General features: G+C 45.0%; 1 protein-coding gene across 2 annotated transcripts in view; it reads right to left on the minus strand.

Moving 5' to 3' along the window:
* AUTS2 (activator of transcription and developmental regulator AUTS2) overlaps positions 1–24,084 on the minus strand; it is a 1,118,812-nt gene that overhangs the window by 15,082 nt on the left and 1,079,646 nt on the right. The window contains exons 7-13 of one of the 2 annotated variants that reach the window (XM_068565582.1): positions 11,522–12,002; positions 10,015–10,268; positions 8,699–8,919; positions 6,969–7,013; positions 3,809–3,904; positions 1,601–1,672; positions 378–407 (exon numbers count right to left, since the gene is read on the minus strand). In XM_068565582.1, coding sequence (XP_068421683.1) covers positions 378–407; positions 1,601–1,672; positions 3,809–3,904; positions 6,969–7,013; positions 8,699–8,919; positions 10,015–10,268; positions 11,522–12,002 — 1,199 coding nt within the window. Of the gene's footprint in view, positions 1–377; positions 408–1,600; positions 1,673–3,808; positions 3,905–6,968; positions 7,014–8,677; positions 8,920–10,014; positions 10,269–11,521; positions 12,003–24,084 lie in introns of both variants that reach the window. The other variant, XM_068565581.1, reaches the window with a different exon arrangement.

The raw sequence follows: 24,084 nt of genomic DNA on the forward strand, positions 1-24,084 counted from the left end.
AGCCAAAATAAATAGACCCGGATACGTATTTTCTAGGTGCAAGAGAAACGGTAGAACTCAGTGGAATCCTAATTTCAGCCTATAGCTTAAGTCTTTCCCTTCAGTTTTCCACAAGTCAAACCTTTCGCCAGAACTAACAAGAGAATCTGACTCAGTTGAATTTTATCTGTTCGCTTTATCTCCATGGCCTGGCGTCCTCCAATGCTCAAAGCAAAACCATTTAGGCCATTTTCAATCACACTCTCTGAAAAACCCGACCACTGTCGTTCCAACATTTTACTCCAGTGTTTCTGTGGCTTGTTTCCTTGTAATTGTATTTTTAACCCTCCGGGAGTCAAAGAGGGGTTGCAAAACAGTTCTAGAAGACGCTTGCTTACCCTTAACATAGGTCTGAAAGGATCTGTCAACTGTGAAGAGAAAATGACAACTTGGTTACATGCCTGTCACTCAAACAATTGCTCTAATTAACAAATTTGTAGTGCTTCATTAGGAGGGGAAATTAAAATGTTAGAATTTTACTTTTAAATGAAGCCCTTTTAGAGAATAATTAACCCATTTTCACACTATCAAAAGTGCCAAGCGCCCCTCCCCCACCTCACAAGCCTTGGTACATCTACGCTGACAAGCCCCCGGACAAGTTTAATCAATAGTGATTTGCCCTCTGGCAACACGATTTGCTCCCATTACACATCTGAGGAGTTTCACTGTCTTGAGCAGCCCTTCCAAACCTCACCCGCATGGGTCTAAGGGAGAAGGCCTTCAGACCATGGACTAGAAAGACTAGATACTAATGATAATTAAGGAGAAGTGTCCTTTCCAGACATACAGTAGAAATAGGCTATCTTTAATAATTATCCTTAATCTGATGACTGTACATCACTTAGAGGTATAAGACGTTTTAAAGAAGTTCACTAAACATCATACAAATACTTACACAGTTGAGTCATTTTACACATCTACCTAATTCTGGTTATCAATTTCCGATTGCCCTTATCCAGGGAAAAAGTAATCATTTTTTTTCCCCATTTACTATGAAGATGAATAACAATCAATGAGACAAGGTTATATCTACTGTGTAACTTCAAATTCTTTTTGAGAGTTGGTCTGCGTTATGAATAAATAACACAACCGAAGTATAATGGATATTTTATTTAGCTCCAGAGCACAAAAGGGTCCATACCACATTACAAGTAGAGTGGCCGGAAGAGCTGTGTGCTACAGTGAGCTCCAGGAAGAAAAGCGCGTAGCGCCTTTCCATTCAAAACATTTTACAGCCGTTTCTTTTGCATGTGAGAGAAATTTTAGGAGATGGAGACAGAGGAGGCTGGTTGAGTGGAAACTACGCAAGCTCAGAGTGTTGGACTCCTGGGCTTAGACCATAAGCTCTCCCTCTCTCCCGTGGTAAGTCATTGCCCTGGTGTCACATGGCCGCAAGGGAGATTCTGTTTTCTAAGAGTAACTAGAATCTTCCACAAACTAGAAGGAAGAGCTAAGGCAGCAGCTGTTCGGCTGGGCTGGGGAAGGTGTGAGCCCCGGGCTGGCTGTCCTGGGGAGACGCATCTGCTGTGTTACCTGAGACCCAGCCTGACCCTGCACTTACCCTCGGGTCCTTCTGGAGGAGAGTGTGTGGGACCGTCCCAGGTCGGGCAGCAACATCGATTGGGTTGGACGTCTACAAATTAATTAGACCACAGCTTAGGAAGCATATAACATGGGACACGAAAGCAAGGTCTTCCTTTCGTTCTAAATGACAGAGTTCAAATGTCCCTTTTTTGTTTGTTTCTTTCTGGAATACAAGAGTTAACGGATCCATTTTCCTCCGTGACCACATATGCTCTTTGTGAGGACTCCGCTCCCTATTTCCCCAGGGGACCCTGACCAGAGCCTGCCCTCTCCAGCAATGGCACCTCCAGGCAGAGAGGCGAGACATACATACAAGCCCGCCCCTGAAATCCATCTTCTTCCGAGTTCCTGATAGCCCTATCATTGTGGGTTTTGCTTTATCACCAAACCTTCCAAGAAATGCTTAAGTGAACATCATTATAATCTGCTGTATCAGGTGCTTCTCATCAGAATAACTGAACGTGTTTTACAGACATTAAGCCAACTCTCAATTTTAACTGGCAGACGGTAACAAGGAATTACACTCAGTGATTACTCATTAGCAGTGGTGGGAATGGGACAAGAGAACCTAATTTGGGGACCACACAGACCTACTGTTAAGTGATTTCTAAAGTAATTCTGCGCCATCTTTCCCATTCCCAACACCATTCTTAAATATCATTAATAATAACAACCTCATCTGTAGGCTTTTGTCCTTTGAATTAACAACAACAACAAAAAGCCCACTGGAGGCCCAAGGCACTACTTTCTAGTGGGTAGAGGATTTAGAATATTTTTCACCAGGTATTTGATTTAAGAAACCACAACTTCTATGAATCCCTTCACACCAGGAAGTTGACTCGCGTGGAAAAAAGAGTTTAGGCACCAAGCTCGCCTACAAGGAGAAGGGGGCGGGGGGAGAAGAATGGAAGAAAGAAAAGCAATCAGCTGCTGTACAACTAACAATTAAGCTGGAGTTGTTAACAGCCTGATTTGCATACATATGAAGAACTCCACTAATGAACTGCAATCTACATATTCAATCAGTAAGATGGCCTGGAAAGGCCTATTTCAACACCAGGAGAGACACTTTCTCGCCCAGATGTAGTTTTCTGTGTGATTGGATAATTGTGAGTGAGGGAAATAGTCTAATTTATTAAGTGACCTACCAGGCTGGTTGGGGATGCACCAGAGATTTCCTGCAACCTACAGGGGACAGACCAGGGTCTGAGAGGGTAGTAAAGAGTGACGGCGGAAGGAGTTTAAAAACCACCATCATTTTATCCCCAGATAGGAGGTGTTGAGACTGGCCATCCTCAAGCCCTGAGGAGGTCTAACTGGGCACAGGAGCTGCGATTCCATGCAGGTCCCTGTGATTTCTAAGGTGCAGCCATCCCACCCCCTAATGGTTTTTAATTTTTTCCTCTTTTCTAATTTCAGGGCAGCATGCCTTTGTTAGTATATTATGTGCTCATCCTGGGAGACTCTGGCCCAAAATTTGTGTTTTAGCTTTGAAATGAGACAGAAATAAAAGAAAACCAAAATCACACAGCGAAATTTCCTACTTTACAATCTGAGAATGGTTGCTAACATGAGAAATACATTTCGCTTTTTTGGCACGAGAATCAAGTATCGGCTGTGGTAGACGTAAAGTCACAAAAAGGTAGAGTGTTCTGAGAGTTAACGCCTTAATTTTGGCCCTCGGAGGTAACTCTAGCCCAAGTGGAGGAGCTTATCTCTGGCTAGGTAGAAAAGAATTCAGTTATCATAAAGGGTGAAAGGCTACTTCATCTCACACGAGGATGGTAGTCTTGACCTTGGGAAGTGTGACCCTGACAGCGGGGTGGGAGGCTTATCTGACATTTCATACAATTCCTGACCAGAAGCTTATGTCCACAATCTTGGGGGGGGGGGGGGGGGGGGCGGGGCGTGGGAAATACATATATATATATATATATTCTATATATTTTACAGAGCACAAGAAATCCTAGTTCAACTGAGACGACATGGGTAGCACAGGTTAAAAATTAAATTCTGGCTGAGTTTTAAACCTAAATGGACTAGGAGAAAATATTCACACTCTAATCCTGATGGTCAATTTGGATGGAAAAATGAGTCCCTGGCAGGTAAGAGGATGGGAAGCTACCTGCCTAGCCCCAGGCTCCACTTACAAGTACGCGGGTGTGTTTTCGATGCAGTTTCTTACCTTCGGCTGAAATGCTCCTTGCAGTGAACCAAAAGGGCCAGTGGGCGGAATCATAGGGGGGATGCCCGATACAGCAGGAGGATAAGAATGGAAGAGCTGTGGCCAAAGATGGAGAAGGGGGGAAGACAAGATTTTAGTAGGAGGCAAATGATATGTTCCAATTCCCTCCCCATAGAAAGACATCAACATTAGCAAGCCAAGTAATCTCAGTTTGATGCGATTAGTCAAGAAGCCACAGTGAAATGATCACACGGATGTGCCATGAATACTTAACCTAAAAAGTTAAAAGTAGTTCAGAATCAATCAGCCAACAAATGATGTCCCAGATGAGGACATCATTAGAAAGGGAGCTTTTCTAATTATTAATTGTTAAGTCGGATAGAAGTCCTAAATGGTTGGAGATTTTAATGCATATCAAAAACAGGAGGGGGTGCTGAGCCAAACAAGATGCCCAGAAAATTACAAGTTAATTAGAAAAAGAAAAAGAAAAAAAAAAAAAAGGAAGAAAAAAGAAGCAAGTCTTTATGGATTCCAGGATTTTAAACCATTAAAACTCAATTAGTACTTTTAGATTTTTAATAGTTTTGAGGAAATGAGAAAATATTCACAATCCTTGCTTCATTAGGTTGTTCTGGTAAGTGGCAGTTCCAGAGGACAACTTAATTGTCTAAAATGATGACAGATATTTGTGGAAGGGGAAAATAAAATGACTCAGAGTATACTTTCCACAGAGCCACCCATTTTTCTATAAGATGGATAAGCTCACTGAAGGCTATTCAAGCCAATCCCTTGACATGTCAGTCTGACCACTCAGTGGGGAGGGAGAAGAATGATTCTGAATTAAAAATACGAATTTTCTTGAATTAATAGTTTACAGAGGACACAAAGGAGGAGAGACATATACAGCAGAACTGAAGACAATGCAGACACATCTTTTCCTCCTCCTAAAAAGTTACAGTTTCTGAGATTTTTATCACTCTGGTTCCATTTACTTTGAAAAAACCACCATACAGATGTTTTAGTAACGTCCCACCATTATGGTTGCACAATATGTCAAAAATACAATAATAATTCAAGCTTTTCCTAATAATGCATTTATGTGAGCTATTTCTAGGTAATGGCTAAAATCCACATTTCACAATCCTGTTTTCAGAGCACGTACTTTTTCCGTTGGTCTTTATTTCATTTTGCTCCCTTCAGTGATGCAGCAAAGTTTTTCAGACTAATTGATATTGAACTAAATCCACTTAAACAGTGACTGCAAACCAAGTGCCCTCATTTAAACTACTTTTAAGTCTAAAATTGTGTTTTAGATACTTGAGTGCATTGTGTCTTAATTCCCCTTATAACATCCCAATCCCCAAAGCAGGGGAGACTAAGTACTTTATATATTATCCACTATAACTAATAATATGAAATAACTCTCCCCCAGTACACTGAATGAAGCAGAGTAATTAAATACATCACACTAAAATGCACTCAAATTCCTATTACTCTGCCTCCAGGTGGGTATTTTTTCCTTTAATGTTTTCAATGAAAAAATTGGGTGTTCTCACCATTTTCCTTTTGCTCTAGTCCATTACTGACCCTCTTCGAATATAGCTGACTATTCCACCTCTTGACTAAAAATCTGAATTACCTAAGTAATAAAAACATGAACCTTCCAAAAATTCAGGCTTGCAGACTTATTCTCCATCTTAAATCTAGGATCCTCTGTGGAATATGTATACGAAAAGACACTGCATGAGGTCCTAGGAAGTAAACTGAGCTGCCAGTAGAGCAGCTAAACTTTCTCTGAGAATGATTTTGTTAGCTGGTCCTTAATTTAACTTAGCAAGTACAGACAAATGGCAGAAATCTGGTGATTATTAAGGGTGGTACCATTCATGAAACCCATGCAAAGAGAAAACCCACAGCTCTACTGCATTTTGCATGTCCATTTGAAAAATGCTTTTGTGTCACAGTTCTGAGCAGAACAGTGCTGAACAACTTGGGGGCCCAGGTGCTCAGATACACCTTCCTCATCCCTTTCTGAAGAGGCTCTCCTCAGGCCATTTCGGAATGTCTCTCCGTAAGTAATTCTTAATTGATTTCTAATACTGTCTAGTCCTGACTTCTCAGCTAACTTCTCAGCTTAGGACTAACACAGTGTCTAATTATCTAGTTCAAAGCATGAATGAATTCACAGGCTTGGCTGATCTATTAAGTAGCACTTCTATTTGAACAGTAAGGTAACACTACCCAAAAATCAAAGCAAGAATAGTTTAATACAGTGAATCAACATGGCTACAAGCAGTTATTAAACTTCCTTCTTTCTGGTTTCATTTAAAAAACATAAGTAAACCGTTGAGCAAAGAAAACTTGCAAAATTTCAGGTAAAAATGATGCAGTATACACTCCATAATCAAAATATCATGGTAAGATATTCAAGGTTTTTGTTATAAAAGAAGCCCACGTCTTGTAATTAACTGAACATATAACTTAGGTTGTTGCCAATTGAAGTTCCAGAACATACTCTTAAAATTGCATGAAACAATTAAAAAAAAAAAGTTTTGTTTTTTTTTTTAAATAAAGAAGAGTGAGTTTCAAGAGAAAAAAAATCGTGCATTTCAACTTTTAAGATCTTCTTTTATTTAAATGATATTTTTAGTCGCAGTTGTAACGAGCTCAGGAGAACAATACCAGCTGTGTGTAAGAGGGATCAACAGTCGGTCTAGAAGAAATGAAAATTTGCTTTTTGAAGTCATGAGTCAAAAAGATAAGGTACTTTCTTTGGAGGAAATAATTGAAGATGAATTCCAGGAATTCCGTGTTAAGGACATTTCGACCGAAGACTGAAATCTGTGATTTCAGACTCTCCTGAAACTCTAAGGGTTTAACTGCGGGCGCCCCACTTTGCAGGACAGAGGCCTGGCTGCCAGTGAAGTCCTCCTTCGCTTGAAAGTGTTAGGAGTGCTTATGACCTTTTGATTCAGAAGATGATACTGCATCTTTACCAAAAGCAAACGTCACAAAAGCAAGCATCCAAAGTGACGAGGAGCAATGGGAAATTCTTGCAAAGATGATTAAGGAAGACTGCTAGTCATTTACTGATCTGTGGTGAGAGCACAAAAATGGAAAAGCAGTTACATTAAATGGGTAGCATGGTAACAAGACTCACACTGTGCCGGTAGAATGGGTCAACTTTTGTTGGGTATTTGTCAAACTGTAAAGGGATCAAAGCAAAAGCTAGTTACTTAAAGAATCTACATTTCTGTTCACTGCTTCAGTGGAGGTAGCCCGAAGCAAGCTTCTCTGCCGTTAGGCTGTCATCAGCCTCTGTAACCTCACTGTATATGAAACCATTCTGAGCTCGAGTCACTCTGACAAGAAATCAACAGGAACGCAAAATCAAAGTGAAAACCCATTCAGTGCATTTAGGTTGTGGCCACACGAGAGCGGCTTTCTTTCTAGGCTATATTTAGAGATTGGCGCGCACCAAACATCTGAACTGGAGAGAAGAGGCAATTGTTCAGATAAATCAGAGGGAAGTGAGCGTTGGATCTGATTTATCCAGAGAATTCCCTCCGTTTTCATCTTCACTTTGGCAGAACTGTACATTCAGCTGTTTTCTGAAATGTATTACCCCCCAATACAAGGCAATTTGGGCTAGGTCTTAGAACCTTTCTTTTCAGCAGAAGAGAGAAAATACCATTATTTCTTCTAAGTAATGTCATCATCCGGGGCTGTAACTCCCCTCAGTTAGATTTAACTTATTTTGTGAAACAGCTCACTCAGACTGGTATAAACTCCTTCCCCAAATAACTGTTGAGAAGTACAGTTCATCCAGAAAATAGATACAGGATTTATCACAGGAAAACATTTTTGGTCCCAAGGCCTTACCTCTAATATTCTCCTAAATAAAATTTATAAAATAAACTTTGAGATATATATTAAAAAAAATTAAGTTGAACAAAATGGGGGAGAGGGAGGGAGGAGAGGATGCAAAGTTTGGTGAATCACGGAATTCAAATCTATCCTCACAATGCCTATATTAATTGCCTTAAAATCAAGTATTTCCTGAAGTATTAAAAATTAAATAAGTAAAACACTCTAATAGTCACTGTTACGGATAGGCATCTATCTCAGAATAGTTAGTATCGTACTATTCCTTACAGCTCCTAAGTTAGAAAACAACCCTAACTGGTCCTCCGGGCATGCACTAGTCCCCAGGCAAGGCCAAGATCGTGTCACTGCCAGTGGTCCCTCTTACCACAAGGCTGAGTTCGGACCCTGCAGGGCTCATCGATCCCTGACCACTTGCTGGCAGAGCACAATAGCAGACTGGGGGCGTTGTCTTATGAAATACGGGAAATACAACACCTCCATCAAAGCCGGTTTAGAAAACCTTCCGAAAGAGCGGGTACTGGGGGAGGGGTACCCAGGGCCATCCAAGTCTCCTGATGACTCTCTCCCTCCTCAGCCCTTCTGGATTTCCCGGGATTCCGTGAGCATTTATTTGCTAGCGCCGAACACTGACAGATACATGTTTATATCTGGTGGCAACTCCCCAAGATGCTCAAGAAAACAAAATCACCCTTAAGAAGTTAACTACCGACTCTGGATGTGACCGTTTTGAGGGCATCTAGAATAAATTCCACCCACAGTGCTAGAAATAACCGTCTAGAAAAGAGTTCCTACTTTAGGTCCTGGGTCAGTGCTGCCTGGAGCAGGGCACATCCCCTTCTCTCCAGCAGAGTTGAGCAAGGTCAAGGGAGTCCCCCCCCCCCCAAACAGCTGTTGCTCCCCAGCCAATCGCCTGTGCCCGGACGGCCTGGTCCAACCCCACCGTGCTGCATAAAAAGAGAGTCGCGCTCTACTTATCCTCACATTTCTGCCTGGGGTACGCACCATGGGCGGTGCTGGCGTCGGCATGATGGCGGTGGGCGGCAGGGCGTGGGGGAAGGGCGTGAACGTGTGCTGGTGCGTGTGCTGGTGCGTGTGCTGGTGCTGGTGCTGGTGCTGGTGGAACTCGGTCCGCAGGTAGGGTGGGGGGCCCAGGGAGGCCCCGCGGTCAGCGCTCTGGGAGGCCAAAAAACGTGTGTTCAGTTCCTGTCGCAAGATGTCTTGCTCTGGAAGAGAAGAACAGGGACAGGGTGACACCTTTTCTTGGGACGGTAATTCCTTTCAGAACAGGACATCCAAGTAGCTCACTGCGGAGGGCTACGGGCCCAGGGCACGGGAGCTGGGGCTCTCGGGGTGCGGCTGGGCCTTTAGTGGGAAGGGATAGCCGACCAGGCAGCGGATGGTAAGGGCCAGTCACACACTCTGTTCTCTGTCTCAGCTTTCAGCGACAGGCGGTCCATCGGTGGGGTGCACGGACAGAGTCCAGGCCGAACGGCCAGAGGTCAAGTTTCAGCTGTTTTACTGCCAGCTGAGTGACCCCGGGTGTGGGAAATCACCCATCTGTGCCGCAGTTTCCTCATCTATCATACGGGAACAATAACATTGCCCGTGCTATGGATTTGTTTCAAGGGTTAAAGAAATGAACCTATTTAAGTGCTTAAGAGCAGTGACTGGCTGACTAATAAAAGTGAGCTGTCGACACAGCAACATGCCGTGACACAGCCATCATGCCCTCTTCCAACATAAACCTCTGCTTTACGGCTCTCTGTGTCAGTGGTAAAACATGGCCACAACGAACCCAAAGTTGTGCCACTTGGCCTGATTAATACAGGTGAGGAGAAAAGGACCCAATATCCAACACTAGGTGTGTCCTTAAAAAGCTGGGACATATGCTCACAAAAAGTACATCTTCTTTCCCACCCAAGGTAGAAGGCCTCAGTCAGCTAACAAGGATGTGACTTAAGATCCTGGCCTGAAACAGACATGGGATGTGTAGAGCTTTTCTGTCAAGCTAATGGGAGCCCAGGTGACAGGGCCCAGACAATCTGTGCTTTACTGCTCAGAGGATGAACCTGGTCAGAAAAGTCTGGCAGTGTCCGATTCCAGGACACTGTCATGCCAGGTTGGGATGGGTGTTGGTACATATTTTTGCTGAATCTCAGCCTGCAGAGGACTGGAGGAAGATTACAAGAAGGCATACAATAAAGCAGAAAATCATGAGTGGGTAACACTGAGCCATCGGGGACAACACAGAAGCAGGCGAGGCCCCCTGGAGGGGAGAGTGGGAGCACGAAGAAGCCAGGCCAGCGTCTCCATCCTACCTGAGTAAGTGCTCCCGGCCGGGTGTCCGGGCACCTGCAGACTCCCTGATGTCAGAGGTGGTGGAGGAGGCAAGGCAGTGGGAGGGGCAAACATATTGGGGTGATGTGAGTGTGCGGGGGGCTGGAGGGTGGGCGTGAAGCTGTGCAGGGGGCTGTGGTTGGGCAGTGACAGGGGGAACGGGGAGGCTGAGGGGTGGTGGGAGATGTGAGGGGGGGCAGGCTGAGTCTTCGCTGGAGTGCTGCTCCTGCTACTGCTGTTGGAATACCAAAAAAAAAGAGAAAGAAATGAAAAAAAAAAAGAGGTAAGCCATTTATTTTCTTAAAAAGATCCCCTATCTCCCTGCCCAAAGCCATTCAACACCTTTTCTCTTGCTCCTTCCTCTTCCCAGACCCTCCCCTGTGCGCACAGAGCCTCTGCTGAAACCACAGCTCCTCTAAACTGCCCCCACGACTGTGGGCACAGCAGAATAGGAGCTGCTGCCCCCGGCCGCCACCATGTCCAGACAGCGGCCCCCTCCCATCCTGCACCAGCCACACTTCCGACAGGGCAACGTCAGTGGAAAGGAGTAAGCGCGGTGAGCTGGGCTCGCCCCGTCTGTCTGCTCCCTCTTCTGTGAAGAAGCACAAGGAAGGGGGAGCCAGGGGGCTCAGGTGCCCCGTCACCCCTATGGTCTGGAGGCCACAGACGTGGCCTCGGGGGCAGAAGATGGGCCTGGCCCCTGCCAAGGCAGCTTCCTTCCCCTGTTGCAGACAGGAGAGAGCACGGCTCTTGACCGCCACGGTCACCCGTCACAGTCACAAGGAAAACACTATCCAAGTCACCAAGCGCGGGGGCTTAGAATGACAGCCCCCCGGGACCAGCCGGGGTGGGCAACACTGGGCCCTGTACCCTGGGTCCCTGTTCCCCTTTTCTTTGCAGGTTTCCTTGTGCTACTTTGTGAACTTTCCTTTGTACCCTGGCAAAGACAAGACGGAAGAGTGCCTGGATCTCCAGGGAGGAACACCTCTCTCTCCCTAAACCTGGCGTGTTTCTTCTCTACCTCTGTGACTCCTTGGTCCCCATCTTCCCGTCCCTGGAGTTGCAGGGAGATGTGACGCGGGGGGGGGGGCAAAGAGCTTTCCTTCTTAGACTCTCAACATTCCACCATCTCCCTGGCTTTCCGTTCCCTGCCTCTGACCGGGGAACCGGCGGGGCTCCCGGGCACAGAGCCCTCAACTCTCCCTTCCTTGAACCTTCTTCTTCCTGCCTTCACTCTCTCAGGAGCCTCCGTAGATATTTAGCTCTTGACAACGTCCTCACCACCCATCCTCCGCCCAGCCCATCCCGTCCTGCTCCCAAGAGACCTGTCCCACCGGCCTCTCAGGCCCCGTCCCTGTCTTGCGCCCCCGCCTCGCTGAGAACACTGCGCTAAAGCTTCCAACAGGAGACCCCAGTCCCCGGGGGCGCCGCTCCCACCGCCAGCTGTCCGTCCCACAGAAGATGACCAAAGCCGGGCAGGCGGCTCACCTGAGGCTGTTGAGGCTCAGGCTGCTGCTGTTGTAGGCGGACAGCGGCTGGGGGAGGCTCTGGGCGGAGGGGTGGGCCGGCGCGGGCGGGAGGGCCTGGGGCGGCAGCGGCCCCGGGGACTGCGGCCGGGGCGGCCGGGGCGCCGGCGGCGGCGGCGGCGGCGCGGGCTGCGGCGGGGCCTCCGGGGGCGCGGGCGGAGGCTGGGCGCCGGGGCGCGGGGGGGGCGGCGGCGGGGGCTCGGCGCGCGGCCCCGAGGCGGGGTCCGGAGAAGGCGCTCGGGGCGGGGGCTCCGCCTGGGGCTGGGGCGGCGGCGGCGGGACCTGAGGGCGGGGGTCCTTCAGCACCACGGGCTCAAAGATGGGCTCTTTGCCGCAGTCCTGGCTCTTCTCCTGGCTCCTCTCTAGACCCGAAATCTTGGGGACAATGGGCCCCGCATCGCGGCCGTCGTGTTGGGGTAGCGCGCCGACACCGAGCTCCGGATCTGTGCGGGGGGGGAGCAGAGAGAAAAGCACAGGCAGGCGCGTGAGTGGAAGCCGACGCCGGGCCCGGGTCATCTGTGCCCACCGGGCCGTCCCCGGTGCTGTCCTGTCTTTACTGCTGGGAGCAGCCGTGTCCCTGGGGGAGAAAGGCCCACCAGCCAGAGAAGGCTGCCTTCCAAGAAGCGGCTGAAGCCACCAGACTCTGAAAACGAATGTTTCCCTTAACCTTGACAAAGCCTTTTGTGGGGCAAAATTCAGAAACAAGAGCCAACAAGTTGATTCTCCTTTTAAAACAAATATACTTCTTGACTACACAGAGGAGAAGTGTTTGTGCAGTAGCACACGAAGCGAAAGTTATTTAGCCCCACAGATGTCTCTTATCGGCCTGGCCTCCTTCCCCCTTTCCATTCTGACTGATGGAGCCCGCCTGACATTTGGAGAAATAATTTTCTGTTTAGCAAGGGCTAAACTTCCCGTCAAACGTCAGGCCTCCTACTGCTGAGGGCTTCTACTCCTACCGACGATCCCAGAGTTTGAGATCGAAGGTGCAAACATGAATTTAGACCAATTTACTGTCAACTACACATGCTTGAGTTCTTAAAGAATTCCCTCTGGACCACTGGAGGAGTCCTTAGCCTAGTGAGGACAAGGGGTGTGATGCTGGACGTGAGACCAAGCCTAGATGTGAAATGTAAGTCAAATTCTACAGTCACTAATGAAATGTAGACAACAGATGCTCCTATATGAATTTAAAAGATATGCTTCCCTCCAAAGGTCAAAAGATCCATGCCACATCTAGTATAGGGGTAACCTGATTACGCCATAAGTCAAACTCCATACAATCCTCTAACAGGATAATGAAAGACAAATATGGCATTAAATACAAAGAGGTGGACCGATTCATGAGTAAGTACTTTTGTATACATCGCAGGGAAAAAATTACCTTTCCTGCATTTTTGCGCTTAAAAAAAAATCCATCCTTTTATTATTACACAGCTTAGAAACTGGAAGAGAATGGATCACAATATTCTCTGAAATGAGGGTGGTGTTTCAGGTATTCCTAAATGAACTACTTTGCGCATGAACTTTCTCTTCTAATCTCACTGTTACCAAGTATGAAAAATACATGGTATTCTCACTGGTCCTATTACTTTCTGTTGATGTCCTCTTGGGTATACACATGTCAGTTTCTCTTCCCTGGAATTTGCATCAAAGCAATCCATTATTTTCGTGTCCTTTTGGTAAAACAGATCAAACCTGTAATATGCACAAAAGCAGAAACAAATGGTGGGTGTATAAGCAAACCACGTTTTTAGCTAATATGAACTCGTCTATCCTCAAGTCCCACAGACAGTGTGGAACAATTACACAAACAGAATGCCAAGAAAGCCCCCTCTTCACATGGCTCAGGTATGAAAGGATAAAGCATCTGATGGATCTGGTGAAAAGCAACTCTAGACTTCTGACATCCTACTCACACACATTTCTCTCGAAGTGCTGTCTTTAGAACCTTGCTAGGAAGATCTTTGCTTATGATAAGCTGACATTTTATGAATTTCCAAAACCTGAGGGCTAAGAGAGAACAACAAGATTCCTGACGTGGACACAGACCCCCTTCAGCCACAAGAAGAACTCCTACAACACAAAGGAAGACCCTTTATCTGCAGACACCCAGCTCTAGGGATGCTGGCTCTGCTTCTTTTTCATTTTTGTCTATCATTGTCACAAGATTTTCCATAGCAAGCAATTATACGAGCTCACTGAAAACCACAGGCTTCACACAATGCAGGCTGGTTAGTTAGGTCTGTGGCAGAAGGCACTAACATCCCGGAAATCCTAACAGCACAAAAAAAGAAGGCACAGTACAGGCTTGGGCTCGCTTCCCAAAGCTCTGTAAAGGCAGAGTTGGCGCTCATGTTTCCTCTGCTGTCCCACTGTCTCAGGACCAGCCCAAACCCAGCTAGAGTCAGAGGAGTGGTGCTGAGACTGTGGCGGTGTTGCCATCCGTGACGATCAACAAGGTACACCGGGCAAGACCAAAACCGCTCTAGCGAACCCTACAAACTTGTAGGGAACCATTGGCTTGGGAAACCCAGAATCACAGAATTTTGGAGGAAGACCAGAATCTGGGAGACCATCCCAGCACTTCCCAAACTTTAACGTGCATATGAAACCCCTGAAGGTCAGATTCAAATGCAGATTCGGATTCAGCAGCTTTGGGGGTGAGCGGGGCTCCAGAGTCTACCTTTCTGAGACTCTCCCAGGTGATGCTGGTGCTTAGACCGTTCTGTGAGTAGCAAGCGAGCATGTTCTCCAACCCTCTTCGACTAGATGGGGAATAAGCCCAGAGAAGTTAAGGAACTTGCTTGCTGTTGAATAAACCAGACAGCAGAGTTCTAGTGGTAACTCTGCCACCACTAAGTGACTTTTCTATGATTTACACAATGCTGCCCCCTAACACAAAACAGGTAATGATAAATCCAGGATTCAGTTAAAATATTTAACTACAATCAGATAGTGCAAAGGGTTAGGAAAGCTACAAATTGTTGCTGGAACACGGCCTTTCAGCTCAATCTGAAAGCTGTCGTCAGTCCATCAACACTGGTGCCCCAACCTATTGACCAAGGCAACTGACAGGTTGGAAGGCTGGTAAGAACTTTGCGGCTGAAACAGTTTTACGACCCCCCATTTGCACGGGTCTCGTGAGGCACAGACTAGGCGTCATGCATTTTTGTGGCTAATCGGCAATGCATTTCCTTTTCCTTTCAATTATTCAATAAATGCGTCTTCCCAGTTAAGCTCTTCCGTCCTGACAGTCCACTTGTCTTACTGAGCTTCTCCAAAATTGGCAGGAACACATTAAAAAAAAAAAATTTTTTTTTTTTTGTATTGCTCAGTGTGCTCTGAATTTGCCAAAGGATGAAATGTGCTGAGGCAAAAGAAATAAGAACGTGCAAGTTGACTAGTCTTATTTAGAAGCTTTTTTTCATTACATTTTGGGGTTTTAAAATTTCTCTTTTGTGTTTGTAAAAATAACATCATGCTTATAAATAAAAGATATGCAAATCTGAATTACACTATACAGTAAAAAGGCTGAATGTACTGCATGTAAATTATATATCTCAACAAACTTGACTCAAACACAATACTTTTTAAAAAAAATCGTTAGGGTAGATTAGGAAAAATGTGCTTGATTTTACTTCAAATTGGATACAAGTTCCCTGGGGAAAATGGACTCTCTTTTACTTTACTAGTTGAATATAAACCCTATAACCTCTGTGGAGGGCAATGTGGCAACATTTAGCGAAAAAACTAATGGAGTTCCCTTGACCTGATGAGTAAGAATTTGGTCTAGAGACACAGTGGAACAACATCATGATTTGAATCACCCGTTTGGAAACAACTCAAATGTAATCATTAGGGTTCTGGTTACAAATGCATTTGGTAACATCCATGAAGTGGAAAAGACTGCAGCTGTACAAGTGAATGAGGAGCTCTACATGTACAATGTAGAGCATATGCTAGCTTTTATAAAAAATGGAAGAAAATGTATTAATTTTTACTTTATACATAGAGCAACTCCGGAAGAATACCCAAGAGACCAATAGCAGTGAGTTACCTGTTTGGGGGCTTGAGAAGGAGTGAGAACTGGAGAGACAGAGAACCGGGGGAGGGGGAGATATTTTACTGTCTACATACATGCATATTTAAATTTTTGAATCCTCTGATCATGTTACCTATTAAAAATTTTAAAACTGGTCTTATGTTTAAAAACAGTCTGAACAAGGGGAAAAAAAAGGAAAGCAAACAAAACTGGGAATTTGAATAGTGGTACGACTAATAGGCACGGAGAGTATATTTTATATGAAATAAGAAAATAGAATGCACACGTTTATACTAATAACTTTTAAAATAAAATGGATTTTATGAAAAATATAAATTACTAAAACTGACTTAAAAAAACAAACAAACCCGATCATAAAAGTAAACTGATAAATGACTCCATATCAACACCCCCTCAACCGAAAAAAGGTACCAGGTGCATTTCGTGTTATAGACAATGTGGACTAAACCTATAGGAGGCAAACGATTCCTGTCATTTAAATTGAAGACCAACAGCAAACCTACAACCAAAGGAAGAGGCAAAACTATTGTTTACAAAAAATATAATTATCTTGCTGGAAAACATAGACAACCAGCTGAAAAAATATGAGAACTAGTAAGAGAGCTCAGTAAGGTATCCAAATAAAGAAAAGCCACAACATCAGTCGCTTTCCTACACACCAGCAATAGTGAAGAGAAAATAAAATAAAAAAAGAATACCCTTTACAATAACCAAAATCATGTTAACACTTGGGAACGAACCTAACAAGAAAAGTATAGGGCCTATAAACTTTCAGAAACACCCCCCCCACACACAAATGCTTTGAGAATCTATGTTCTAGGGTGTTTTATGATTCAAAAACAAATATAAATAAGTAAGTAAGTAAATAAATAAATAAATGGGGCGGGCGGGGGAGTGGGGAGGAGAGGAGGGAGGGGGAGGGGAGAGAAAGAGAGAGAAGTTAAAGGTTAAGCCATGGAAGAGGTAGCTCTTAGAGGAGACCACCCCTTGGGGGAGTTTTCAAAGTTTGTTGGAGTACGTCTGGCTGTCACAATGACTGGAGGGTATTTAGTGGCTCTCAGGGAGATTAGATGTACCATGATATGAAGGTAAACCCCACACAATATCTTGGTTCACTTTCTAAAGTCCCACTGAACATTTGTGCAGCTGAAAAACCTAGAACCTGTTTTTGCAAAGAAAGACAAAATAATTTTCCACATGGCTTTAATACACACTGGGTTTTCTAAGAATGCAACTATTGTATGTTGTTACGTCTGCTGTGTTATGTGTTGTTGTTGAGTTGTTCATCACTTGGGAAAATCATGACATCAATGGTAAGGCTGATCCTGGTATGTGAATTACCACGACAGCCGTGTTTCTATGTACAGATTCAACCATCTGACCTTTCCTTGTCTTCTAATGCAAACAGGCATCTACGTACTTAAAACACAGTATGTTATTATAAACTACCTTCTATTTGTTTCTCCTTTACTTTTCATTAAAGGCTTTATACACATTTAAAAATTATGCGTGCAGATAAGCATATTAACCATATATTTCACTCCAGAAATTAAAAAAGAAGAGTGTGCTATAGGGACTTCCCTGGTGGTGCAGTGGTTGGGAATCCGCCTGCCAATGCAGGGGACACGGGTTCAATCCCTGGTCTGGGAAGATCCCACATGCTGCAGAGCAACTAAACCCGTGCGCCACAACTACTGAGCCTGTGCTCTACAGCCTGTGGGCCACAACTACTAAATCCTGTGCTCCGCAACAAGAGAAGCCACTGCAATGAGAAGCCTGCGCACCCCAACGAAGAGTAGCCCCCGCTCATCACGGCTAGAGAAGGATGCGTGCAGCAACGAAGACCCAACACAGACAAAAAAAAAAAAAAAAAGTGTGCTATAAAATAGTTCTTACATTACACAAAGAGGGCGCTGGGTGTGGTGGGATTGAGATTTGATGCATTATGTCCCTGTGATGGACTGCTCTGTTTCTAGAAGTCCAATAACTTACTGCAAAAATGCAATAACTATCTGAAAGGGCTGTTGTGGAAACTAAAAAGTCACGTTAAGTGCTTTCTACAATGTATAGCGCAAAATAAGTAAGTGATCAGTGTTCCCAAAACTACTGTAGAAAGATTTAATTTCATGGAAAATATTTCATGACAAAATTACTATTAAGTAAAATAAAGTGCACTATTATCAATATGGTTTCAATACTTAAAATTATCTGTGTAAATGCATACATATATGTACAGAAAAAGAGATTAGAAAGATATACATCAAAATGTTAACTGTTACCTTTAAGAAACAAGAAAAATAAAGTAAACTGATATCAAGGGGAAAAAAATGTTAACTGTAATCCCATCAGCCAGAAATAACCATTGATTCAAATTTTTAAATTTGTGCTTTTTTAAACTTCCCAAATTTTCTATAGTGAATATGTATTATTATTATAAAAGAAAAGAAAGGGATTATATTTTTAAAAAGAGTTCCTTCATGGACAATACACCTCCACCATCTAAAGAAGTCAACCAGGAAAGTGACTGTTCAAGTCTCTTGAAACTGCCTTACCTACTGGATGGAGTTTTTAGAAAAGCTCTTCACCCAGAGGACAGATAAGTATTTTTCTCTCAGAAATGAGGATAGGATATGGTATGCATTAGCCTTCCATCAACTCCTCAATGTTTCTAACTGGTGTACTTGAACAGAAAGGAAATGGTGAACGTTGATGACAGAGAAGGAACGGGGGAGGGGGAGGTGGGAGGAGGAGGAGACAGACTCTCCCAAGGCACGTTTCGGTGCTTCTGGTCTTTACACTCGATTAGAAAGCCCTAAGAGGGTTTACCCACTATAAGGTCATTACTGTAGCAAATACGAACGAGCCTGAAAGGCATCACGAAAACCTTGTGGGGCACTGGCCATTAGGCAACGTATCTACCCATCCACCCATCCATCTGTATCTGAATGTTTGGACAGGTCCTATTTTTACACTATTCTATCTTCTAGCTAGCTTTTCTACTTATTTGTCCCCATGGAGGAGCCACAGAAATCCCACCACATAGAAAGAATGAAGATTGTAGCCAAATAAGAAAAAGAACCCAAATTTTAAATCGAAAAGTGGGAACATTAATAAATCTTGAAATGTTCAACACCAAACAGCCCAGAAATATAGGGAAGCATCAGATTTCTATGAATCTACATGCAATTATTTCAAGCTACCAGCAATATCCATTCCTTAAACACACTTTCTGTTGTCTATTCTGTGACCTCAGACAAAAACTCCTTTTTAGCAAAGGCTGCATGTTTTGTATATACTTACTAAAATGAAAACCACACTGTTGAATTCATTTACCAATACTTTGAACTCTCCCGTGTTTTAGGTGCCGTCTCTAAAACTCTACACGCCAATGGTGTTTGACCGAAAACAATCTACCTTCTCTAACCTACACTTCTCTTTATTTTCCTCTTCTCCCTCTTTTCTTCAAATCATTAAACAGAGACCAGTTTGTTCCATCAGCAGATTCAATTACGTGAACGAATGGAGGGATGACATTCAGTCTTGCAGCTCTTCCTTCTCGGGCACTGAAACTGTACAAATAAATTGAGGAAAGCCCACTGTTTGTTCAAGGCAAATTAATTTTCAAACACTGCAAGAGTGGGCAATCAGGGGAATGATGGGTGCTTGGCAGGGCTCAAAGAGATTCCATTTTGGGCTTGTCATTTTGTGTAAACATTAATTACCATCTGGGAGGCTAAGCTCTGGGCTGAAGTCTGCATCGCAAACCTCTGAGGGCCTCCAGGGTTCCTAGTAAAAGCAGAATCCTAAATAGGAAAGAATAGCCATTGCATCTGCCAAAACACCAGCAGCCCACGGGGAAAGCTGTGTGGAGCCCAACAGATTAGAGGCTGCTGTTCTTAGAGGCTAGTTTGGATAGCATTGAGTTTACCAGATTAACCTAGGACAGGGGTTAATCTGACAGGGGTTAAAGAAAAGTCAACAGACTGCAGTTGAGCATACTTAGATGTGATTCAAGTTTATTCCTAGTAAACCTCACACTAACAAGCACCCATCCCTAATAGGATGCCCATGTTCCTGATGCTTTACGACCGAAGACTCTGCCTTCTGGGGGAGTATCAACCTTGGCTGTTCAGACTAGAGCCCACAGGAATGGCTTCCGCCTACAGCACAAGGCACCCTTACAGGTCAACCTGGGCTTGCAAACATTTTATTTCTTTTGTAGCCTCTGGCACATAAGAGCAATGAAGGACCATGTTGATGAAGGACCAAAATCAGGACGAGAGAAAGAGGCTGTGATCTATTGGGGGTGGAGATGGGGGCATTAAAGTCTTAAAAAAACCCAGGAATGTCAAGGTCGTATACAATTCGCCTCATGTTTTCATTTCATACAAGGCAAAACGAATCACTTCATATGCCCAGCACTGTGCTAGGTCCTGAGGATACAAACATTAATGAGAAACAGCCCCTGCCTTGCAGGAGCTGGCGGTTGAGGACGCAGAACAGAGGAAAAACACGTGAACCAGCAGTCTGGAAACCTGTGGCCTTCAACGTCAGTGTTTGTTATTTGCAAGGTTCACAGAGAAGCTTAGATAACCAGAGCTAATGAAGACGACTACTGTATTTTACTGATTCAGAGTTATCCACGGTAAAGCACTTTATCTGTAACACTTCCTGCTGCACTGGCTCCAAGGATCAGTCTTAGGCTCAAATCAAGTGAACTGTGTTCTGGGCTATGTAGAGACCTAACCAGGTATGAAGGCTGAAATCTCCAATCAGTTCCCAGAACACTGCAAAAACTACAAACGCCGGTTTCAGAGAAAGCCCAAGCTTTCGTGTTTTGGCCTCAAAGACACACTCCCATTACCTTTGCTTGCGTCCTCCTGCCAGCCTCAGTGTTCACCAGCAGGCCTCTCCGGCCAAGATCACCTCCCGCCTGGTTTCCCTCGCCAGCGCCTCTCTGCCTCTGCCCCCACCCCCTGCCGTGGGTCTCAGCTTCCCGGCCTGTGCTCATCAGCTTCGTCTGTTGACCAAGTGCCCACGTGACACTGTGGACTCTGCGTGTGCTCACCCCAAGCACGACTACTCTTAAAACCAGGGTGCACTCAACACCTGACATGATGCTTCTGTGTCTGTACATCAGTACAGGGGTCCCAACGAGGAAAGGTTCTAAAAGGATTTTCAACCAAACAGGTTTCAACCAAACAGGTTTGCTCCTGAGCGAGGCCAATGCTGCAGTAAAAGCCGCAGGACACATTCCTTACACTCGAAGACAACAGGAAGACAGACCCTTTGCTTATTTTGGAAATTTTCCAAGAGGTGGGATCAAGGCACTGACAATGAATTATACCTTTAGATGTCTGGTTAAAAAAAAAAGTCTTCCTAGTATCTAATCATCCTGCCTTTCACATTAAGAACAATCAAGTGAGGATATGGGGGAGAAAAAAAGAATGTCATCTTTCTAAAGGCAGCCCTCCTTCCTGTATTTTCGTTACTAAGTACAAATGAGGACTCAAAAGCTGTCAAGCTCATAGAGGCTCACAGATCTATTTATAGATCTGCCGCCTTCCTTGCTGTACTGCTGTCCACTGCTAACTTCGAATATCATCATCAGCTCAGGGTTTCACGTCTGCAGCCAGAAGGGGCAATAATTGTGAGGGTCACCTGCCCTTGGTCACCTTCTGAAGCAAACAATTCTTTGGTGTAATGTGTCCTTGCCATTTTGTCTCTTAACGGAATAAGCAATTTTTCTGGGATCTGTGCATGTCTGTTGTATCAATACTTTTATGATATTTTGGGGGCTATGGAATGAGGCATCTAGCTAATAACGTTCACCTTCTGAAAGCTTAGTGCACCCATTGAAGTTGGCAAGTGACTGGCTCTAGGTTAAACCCTATTTTCAACACTTTGTACTTTACCAGAGATTGTTTTCTCAAAGACAAAGGTAAAAGCCGCCAGCACCAAAGACCTACTGAAATACGATCAGTCACCCTACCCTCCTGCTTTGTACGCTCTGATTGTGTGTCATCTGATTTCAGGCACAGATTAAACAATCACTGAGACCCGTTGAGTAAAGAGGCTGGGTGGGGTCCGCGATGTTGGCAGGTAGGAATTTCCATCTAGTCTATCCCAGGCTTTTCCTTGGCTCCCTGGCCCTCTACACAAATCCTCCCCACCCACAAGTTTCTTCCTAACCCTCTGCATGCAGGGCTGTGGTGTGCGGCGTGCCAGCCGAGGTAAGGCTGCCCTAGGTTCCGGTCAACACTGCTGTAGAGCCTGCGAGAACACGCACACTCCACCCCTCTAAAATGAGGGAGTCACCTGCGTTACACGACAGCCCTGTATGGATTTCCTCAAAGTCACCCTCCTGTCAGCGTCCGGGCGTCAAAAGGAACGTCTCAAGTTACTCTAGTAGGAAGGAGTGAGGCAAATCTTTGTCATTTCTCCCATTGGCAACTCAGTCTTTCTGTTGCGGAGGGAAGGGAAGAAAGAATCACAGACACCAAAGCACGTGGACCGCTGCGCCCCGCCTCTCCCTGTGCCAAGAGAGCTGCGGGGGATTCCGGGGTTGGGGGGGGCGGTTAGTACCCAGGAGGGACATCAGCGCCCTCAGTCATTTTTCTACCAGTTCACACAGCTGTCACTTGGTGAGTAGTAGAGAATCACCAAAAATCCTAAAAGCACTATTTCCCCAGAGAGTGGTTGGAAAACTCCAAGAACCACTCTTGTCCTGATCTCAAAGGTCGCCCTTGAGAAGTGGGCTTTGCCTCGGACAATGTCTCGCATCCTTTGGCAATGAACGCGCACAGCATCCAGACATGCCTGTCTGTACTCCTGAGGACGGAGCACAAAGCTCCTCCCGAGTCTGTTCAAACAACCTGCTACGACCCATGGGGCCTGGGTGCTGCACAGCCTGCAATCTGTCTGACTAGCTTATGTGTGAGCACCACGGCGGCTGCTACAATGAATCCGTGACGGCTTCGATTTTTCTGATATCATGGAGCCTTTGATTCTTTAGTTAAAGGAGGAGGAGCAGAGAAAGGAGGACTTTGACAGCTTCTCTAAGTAAATTCTGGCCTTTCTGATCCCAAACTGTCCTCCGTTTTATATGATGATTCTGACGTGTTCCACAACCTCGCTGTTCCAAGTGTGGTCCACAGACCAGCGGTACTAGCATCACCTAGGGTCTTGTTAGGAAGTTAGCTTCGCAGCCCGCATCCATGTGCACGTTCAAGTCTGCAAAGCACTGCTCTGTAGCACTGCTGGGAGTGTTAAAGAGCCTCGGGAAGCCCCATAGCTGAGGGGTGCCATTCATGAGGCTGCCAATTCTTCCGTGTCTCCATCTCCCAAGACCCACGCTTGGAAATAACTGTCTCCATTCTTCCTCGGGTGGGTTCTCTACCAGCACGTAAGCCGCTGCAGGGGTGGGATGGTGGGTGGTGGCTGTATCGCCCAGCAAATCAGGAGGCACCTCCGATACGGAACACAGCCACGAAGACCAGCAGCAGTGAGCTCTCATTTGTGGTGATGTTTCCCATCCTGGCTCCATCCATGTTCCCTGGATCACTCACTGTGTAGAACAGGGAATTGGAGAGTCTTGGCCCAAAGCACGGCCATGGGCCGCCTTGAAGGGTCTGATGGTTGTCACAAAGAAGAGGAAGTAGGTCTACTGTGAATGGTACGGCAGAACCAGGACCAAAGGACATACACATAAATGTAGAAGAAACTTTCAACCTGAAACAGCCTGGGCTGCCGTACAGGGAAACAAGCTAATGTTCTATTTTGCTCTTCACCGGAAGTATCCAAGAGGACACTGAATGACCATGACAAGAGTTCTGAGGAGTCAGTCATGGAATGGGAAGGGGCCTGGACTCGATGACTTCTGAGATCCCATGAGCTCCCAAATAAGGTATTGGTAGCACACTCCTTGGGATAACATCATTTGTTTATTTTCCTTGACCTTTCCAGAACCCGATCTTCTAAAACATTTCACCTGTAGATTAACAAACACTATCTCCTTGATTTGCACAAATTTTAATCAATGCCACATCTGAAAGAGTTATAAACTAAGAATACCTACCCCAGCTGACTATAGGTATAAGTTTCCTTAGGAACAAAAGAAGTAAATCTGCTTATTCCCAGCCGTGATTCTGTGAAGTTGAAAGAGATTTTAAAAAACGGAGTGAGGGGGAGTGTTGTGCTGTTCCCTATATTTGAAATATTTTATCTTTTTCAAAGGATAAGTCAACCAATCCTTAAATTGACTTTCTATAAACGATCCATGTAATAAATACTTGGTAGGAAAAAAAAAATCTCTTGCCATATTTTCATTTGCCATTATTTCATCACTTGTCATTACTTCACTATCCTCAGTTTAGCACAGAAAAAGGAAATATGGTCAAGTATAAAATCTGAAGCTACATGTCCATAAGGTTTGGGAAAGCCGTGAAGACGGAGATGAC

This window comes from Eschrichtius robustus, chromosome 16, assembly GCF_028021215.1.
Source record: "Eschrichtius robustus isolate mEscRob2 chromosome 16, mEscRob2.pri, whole genome shotgun sequence".
Lineage (NCBI taxonomy): Eukaryota > Metazoa > Chordata > Mammalia > Artiodactyla > Eschrichtiidae > Eschrichtius > Eschrichtius robustus.